At 42.4% G+C, this 7,382-nt stretch overlaps 1 protein-coding gene across 1 annotated transcript; it reads right to left on the reverse strand.

Annotated features, from left to right (window-relative positions):
• Nucleotides 1-5,660: 5,660 nt before the first annotated feature.
• LOC128054753 (ribonuclease-like) lies at nucleotides 5,661-6,044 on the reverse strand. The gene has a single exon (XM_052647327.1). The coding sequence runs from the start codon at nucleotides 6,042-6,044 to the stop codon at nucleotides 5,661-5,663; it is 384 nt and encodes a 127-aa protein (XP_052503287.1).
• Between the last annotated feature and the right edge of the window lie 1,338 nt (nucleotides 6,045-7,382).

The following is a 7,382-nucleotide window of genomic DNA, read 5'->3' on the forward strand; positions in this document are numbered from 1 at the left end:
CACTGGAAAAACCATAGCTTTGACTAGACGGACCTTTGTTGGAAATGTAATGTCTCTGCTTTTTAATGTTGTCTAGGTTGGTCATAACTTTTCTTCCAAGGAGCAAGCTTCTTTTAATTTCATGGCTGCAGTCACCATCTGCAGTGATTTTGGAGCCCAGAAAAATAAAGTTTGTCACTGTTTCCATTGTTTCCCCATCTATTTGCCATGAAGTGATGGCCTGCTGCAGGGTTGGGGGCACTGAGTGGTAGCAGTGTGTGCTGGGACCTTTTGAAGGAGGTTGCCATTATCTTCATTACCTCCACCATAGTTTGGCCCCAGGTTAATAATAGGGACGGAACACACCCCCACGCATCAACAGAAAGTTGGATTGAAGATTTACTGAGCATGTCCTCACCCATCTGAATAAGACCCAGTTTCCCCCTCAGTCAGTCTCTCCCATCAGGAAGCTTCCATAAGCCTCTTATCCTTCATCAGAGAGTAGACAGACTGAAAACCACAGTCCCAGAAAACTAACCAATGTGATCACATGGACCACAGTCTTGTCCAACTCAATGCAACTATGAGCCATGCCGTGTAGGGCCACCGAAGTTGGACGGGTCATGGTAGAGAGTTCTGACAAAATGCAGTCCACTGAGAAGGGAATGGCAAACCACTTCAGTATTCTTGCCTTGAGGACCCCATGAACAGTATGAAAAGGGTATTACATTATGACTGTGTAAAAACTGGTCAGTTAAGAATGCTGGGACTACACATCGTAATTGGTTATCTTCCTTATTCTCTTGCTCATGCCTCTCTCCTTGAGTTTTTACAAATTTTCAGTCATTATATCATCTAAAGGATTCTCTTTTTGTCCCCAGAGGACCTCTGCCCTCCAGTTTGGCATCATAGTGTGGCTCAGTGGGTAAAGCGTATGCCTACAATTCGGGAGACCCGGGTTCAATCCCTGGGTTGGGAAGATCCCCTGGAGAAGGAAATGGCAACCCACTCCAGTACTCTTGCCTGGAAAATCCCATGGACTGAGAAGCCTGGTAGGCTACAGTCCATGGAGTCGCAAAGAGTCGGACACGACTAAGCGACTTTCCCTTCCTTAGTACCCCAGCCAAGAATTGGGCCCATGCCCCCTAAAATGGAGAGTTCTAACCACTGGGCAACCAGGCAATTCCCTCTAGTGACTTTAATATTTTATATTTTATATACATTATTATATACATTTTTCTACAATTTGCTATCCCACACACACACACATTATAGGCTTCCCAGGTAGCTCAGATGGTAAAAAAAAATCTGCCTGTAATACAGGACATCCAAGTTCAATCCCTGGGCTGGGAAGTCTCCTGGAGAAGGAAATGGCGACCCATTCCAGTATTCTTGACAGAGAATTCCATGGACAGAGGAGCCTGGCAGGCTACAGTGCATGAGGTCTTGAAGAGTCAGACACAACCGAACAACTAACACTTCACTTCTTTGAGCAACCAACTGTTGAATGACAGCTCTCTTTCCTTTCCTCCACATTATAAAATATAATGTTCATTCCTTCAGGTTAGTACATATGGTTCTAACTCATTCTTTCTGAATAGCTGTACAATATTACTCAGGATGATTTTCATAATTTATTTAATCATTCATCTTTGTGGATATTAGAGTGTTTTGAGTTTTTGTCACTATGAACAAACCTGAAATAAACATCTAAATACATCTAAAAATACCCTTACATATTATTACTTTTAGTACAGACAGGTTTTATTTATTTTTGGCTAGACTGGGTCTTCCTCACTGCGCAGGCTTTCCTTTAATACCGCAACTCTCTCTAGTTGTGAGATGAGTGCAATTGTGCAGTAGTTTGAACATTCTTTGGCATTGTCTTTCTTTGGGATTGGAAAGAAAACTGACCTTTTCCAGTCCTGTGGCCACTGCTGAGTTTTCCAGATTTGCTGGCATATTAAGTGCAGCACTTTTACAGCATCATCTTTCAGGATTTGAAAGAGCTCCACTGGAATTCCATCACCTCCGCTAGCTTTGTTCATAGTGATGCTTCTTAAGGCCCACTTGACTTCCCATTCCAGGATGTCTGGCTCTAGGTGAGTGATCATACCATTGTGGTTATCTGGGTCGTGAAGATCTTTTTTGTATAGTTCTTCTGTGTATTCTTGTCACCTTTCTTAATATCTTCTGCTTCTGTTAAGTCCATACCATTTCTGCCCATCTTTGCATGAAATGTTCCCTTGGTATCTCTGGTTTTCTTGTAGAGATCTCTAGTCTTTCCCATTCTATCATTTTCCTCTATTTCTTTGCATTGATCACTGAGGAAGTCTTTCTTATCTCTCCTTGCTATTCTTTGGAACTCTGCATTCTAATGGGTATATCTTTCCTTTTCTCCTTTGCCTTTTGCTTTTCTTCTTTTCTCGGCTATTTGTAAGGCCTCGTCATACAACGATTTTGCCTTTTTGCATTTCTTTTCCTTAGGGATGGTCTTGATCCCTGCCTCCTATACAATATCACAAACCTCTGTCCATAGTTCTTCAGGCACTCTGTCTGTTAGATCTAATCCCTTCAATCTATTTGTCACTTCCACTGTATAACACAACCCACTCCAGTACTCTTGCCTGGAAAATCCTATGGACGGAGGAGCCTGGTAGGCTACAGTCCATGGGGTCACAAAGAGTCAGACATGACTGAGTGACTTCACTTTCACTTTCACTTGGATGGTCTAGTGGTTTTCCCAACTTTCTTCAATTTAAGTTTGAATTTGGCAATAAGGAGTTCATGATCTGAGCCACAGTCAGCTCTCGGTCTTATTTTTGCTGATTGTATAGAACTTCTCTATTTTTGGCTGCAAAGAATATCAGAATCAATCTGATTTCAGTGTTGACCATCTAATGATATTCATGTGTAGAGTCTTCTCTTGTGTGGTCGGAAGAGGGTGTTTGCTGTGACCAGTGCATTCTCTTGGTAAAACTGTTAGCCTTTGACCAGCTTTGTTTTGTACTCCAAGGCCAAATTTGCCTGTTACTCCAGGTAGCTCTTGACTTCCTACTTTTGCATTCCAGTCCCCTATAATGAAGAAGACTTCTTTTTTGGTGTTAGTTCTAGGAGGTCTTGTAGGTCTTCATAGAACTGTTCATGTTCAGCTTCTTCAGATTACTGGTCGGGACATAGACTTGGATTACTGTGATATTGAATGGTTTGCCTTGGAAACAAGCAGAGATTATTCTGTCATTTTTGAGATTAAATTCAAGTACTGCATTTTGGACTCTTTTGTTGACTCTGATGTCTACTCCATTTCTTCTAAGAGATTCTTGCCCACAGTAGTAGATATAATGGTCATCTGAGTTAAATTCACACTAGTAAAGTAATGCTCAAAATTCTCCAAGCCAGCCTTCAACAAGACATGAACCATGAAATTCCAGATGTTCAACTTGGATTTAGAAAAGACAGAGGAACCAGAGACCAATACCAACATCCGCTGGATCATCAAAAAAGCAAGAGAGTTCCAGGAAAACATCTACTTTTGCTTTGTTAACTATGCCAAAGCCTTTGACTGTGTGGATCACAACAAACTGGCAGATTCTTAAAACTCAACATTCAGAAAACAACGATCATGGCTTTCAGTCCCATCACTGCATGGCAGATAGATGGGGAAACAATGGAAAGAGTAACAGACTATTTTGGAGAGGCTCCAAAATCACTGCAGATGGTGACTGCAGCCATGAAATTAAAAGACGCTAACTCCTTGGAAGAAAAGTTATGACCAACCTAGGCAGCATATTAAAAAGCAGAGACATTACTTTGCCAACAAATGTCCATCTAGTCAAAGCTGTGGTTTTTCCATTAGTCATGTATGGATGTGAAAGTTGGACTATAAAGAAAGTTGAGCACTGAAGAATTGATGCTTTTGAACAGTGATGTTGGGGAAGATTCCTGAGAGTCCCCCTTGGACTGCAAGGAGATCTAACCAGTTCATCCTAAAGGAAATCAGTCCTGAATAATCACTGGAAGGACTGATGCTGCAGGTAAAACTCCAGTACTTTGGCCACCTGATGTGAAGAAATGACTCATTGGAAAAGACCCTGATGCTGGGAAAGATTGAAGGCAGGTAGAGAAGGGAACGACAGAGGATGAAATGGTTGGATGGCATCACCGACTCGATGGACATGAGTTTGAGTAAGCTCCGGGAGTTGGTGATGGACAGAGAAGCCTGGCATGTTGCAGTCCATGGGGTTGCAGGGAGTGGGACACGACTGAGCAACTGAACTGAACTGACTCTCTAGCTGTAGTGCGTGGATGCTCATTGCAGTGGCTTCTCTCGGTGCAGAGCATGGGTTCTAGGATGCACAGGCTTCAGTAGTTGTGGCACATGGGCTCAGTAGTTGTGGTTCCCAGGCTCCAGAGTGAGGGCTCAATAATTTGTGGTACACAGGCTTAGTTGCTCTGTGGTATGTGGGATCTTCCCGTACCAGGGATCCAACCCATATCTCCTGCATTGGCAGGTGGATTATTAGCCACTGTGCCACCAGGGAAATTCAAGGATAGATTTGAAAGTTTATTTTTTTATATCAAAGGGGATATATAGTTTTTTATTTATTTATAAATATCTTTATTAAATGGTCTTTAAATCCATTAGAGAAGAGCTATTATTAATATGTCCAGTCCCTGAAGGGACATTCTTATTAAAGCAAGTGCACAGAACACTCATATAAGCATCCTTGATACATATGAGGTTTTGCGAGTTTTTTGTTAAAATGTTATTTGACATATAACATTTGTAAATTTAAGGTATACAATATGTTGATTTGATACATTTATATATTATAGTATGATTGTCATTGTATTGATAATCTGCACCTCTTTCATATCACATAATTATCCTTTCTTTTTAGTGATTGAAATAATTAAGATACAGTCTCTTAGCAAGTTTGATGATTATAAAATATTGTTACATAGTTTTAATACTAATAGATACTACTATGTTACTTCCCCAAAAGTTTGTACCAAGTCATGTTCCTAATTCATTGTGTTGAATATAATCATATATTATAATATATAATATGATATGTATATGTGTAAAATGCATGCCCATTTTCACACTTTCACCTACCCACTGCTGGTGTTTAACACTTCTGGAGTTTGTTTCTGCACAGGAGGTTTTCCCTCCAAATCCCTATCACCCACCCCCTTGGATGAGAGGGGACTGGAAACTCAAACACACAGAACCATTCATCGTCAATGCCCTTGAGAGTTTTATTAAAGCAGCAGGTTTAGGGGCAAATGGGCTCAGCAGATCCCTGGGGCATAACTGCCCACAACTCGCTCTGACTTTCTCTTCCACCCTAGGGATTGAGGGACTAAGCCCCAGGAAAGAATTTAGCATTAGCTTTCTCTCTCTCTGCAGCCAGGACAAAGCAATTAAACAGGACAAGAACCAAAAGTCCCAAAGGGTGCTGATGACAAGCCCACCTGCCCTCTGCCTCCACCATCTCTCTAACACAAATCCACAGGACTGACAGTGAGAGAGCAGGCGTTGGGGCTAGGACTCAGGGAACGGTGGGAGCCCAGACTCTGCAGGAATCCACACCAGCTGGGGTTGAGCAGGACATCACAGAGGGAATGAGACGGGGTGAAGCAGAGCAGCAGACAGCCGTGGTGAGCGACTACAGAGGCTATTCTTCCAAACGAATTGGACGTTTGCCTGCACAGACTATTCTCACATCCATCTGGAAAGTGACACCTTTATAGTGACAGTGCGGGGGCACAGCCTCTGGGTAGAGATTACACTGAGTGACTTTGAAGGTGATGAGGTGGCAGCTGTAAAACTCAGACGACTTCATACACGTCACAGCTGGACTCTCGCAAAGGCCACGAGTGCTGGGTGACACACTGTGGACAAAGTTCTTGTTCTTCTTACAGCTCTTGTCAGTGGCCAGCCCTCGAGCCTTCATCATCATGTCACAGTAATATTTGTGCTTGGCAGAGATCTTCGTACTGGGCCTGTCAGTTTGGTGACGGAGGAGGTCTTGAGCCTCAGAGAAGGAAGGCTGGTCCATTAGGAGGAACAAGAGGAGAGTCCATGTCAGAAGCATGTTTTCTGTTAGAAAAATGGAGAAAGGAAGCAAAAAGGAGAATTGTTTCTCTTATCTCAGAACACTAGATATTTATGTGCTTATAGTCCACCCCCCACCTCCCAGGATTACAAGTGCTCTCCACTTGTCTCCAATAACACTGCTTTCTTGAACTCCTTCCAGAAAACCTCTGTAGTCTTTCTTCCTTCCAACATCCATCTTCCCTCTCTTCTTTCCAAGGCTTCCTTCCCTCATTTCCTCTCATCCCACAGCCACAGCCCAGTATAGTCTCAATCATCTTCCTTAAGACTATACTCATTAAAGAAATTGGGCTAGAGGGATCCATCATTCAGAGAGGTGGGCAGCTTACACCCCTTAATGGTCTTACATAAGAGAGCAAAACTGAAGCTCAGGTGATCCTTGATCTTGGAACAAGCAGTAACACTAATTTATGAAGTTCTTTACAATGATGCTCTTCAACTTTTTATGTGCATCAATTCTCGGCCTTTTGGCTAAGAACAAGTGTAAATTTTTTTATGTGCAATTATCTGCGGAGCTTGTTATATAGGTTCTGACTCAGTAGATTTGGGATGGAACCTGAGATTTTCATTTCTAACTAGCTGCCAAATGATTTTTATCTGTGGGTCACCCTTTAAATAACAAGGCTTTAGAATTTAGAGTTTACAAAGAACTCTCATATATATTGGTCATCACCCTCTCTGCAAGGTAAGATAGGTATTATAGTGACCCATTTTTAGTAACTGACTTTCAGAACAGTTGAGTGAATTGTCCAAAGTCATACAACATCATGAAGCTGAACACAAATCTTAGAACCTCTAGGGCCAAGGAAAATTCTCTGTTCCGTTCTAATTTGGATTAATCCAGTAGACCACTGCATTACCTACAAATACAAAGCACTTCCATTGAAAACCTACTTCATACCTACCTAAGAGAAAAGCTTCAACAACTTTGCTTGCTGAACAACCTTAAACAACAGCCTTGAACAGCCTTGCTCTCATGCTCATTCTCTCTACTTATAAGAACCTCACTTGGCCCCTTACACATTCCTATTTTCCCACTCCTCTCTCTGGGACCAAAGAAGGATCACTGCAGCTACCTCAGCCTCTTCAGTGAGACGCCTCACATACCCAGTCTCAATCCTGTGTGTGCTCCTTTACTTGATCCCGGCTGATGCTCCTAGAGAGTTAGGTAGTGGAGATTCCTTGGCTGGAATGGTTTCTGAGCCTCTCTCCTCTTGGCTTCTGTTATTAGAGCACACAGCTGTAGGGGCTGGAGGCTGCAAGGGGTGAGGTTGAGTAACCC

Source organism: Budorcas taxicolor, chromosome 10 (genome assembly GCF_023091745.1).
Source record: "Budorcas taxicolor isolate Tak-1 chromosome 10, Takin1.1, whole genome shotgun sequence".
Classification (NCBI taxonomy): domain Eukaryota; kingdom Metazoa; phylum Chordata; class Mammalia; order Artiodactyla; family Bovidae; genus Budorcas; species Budorcas taxicolor.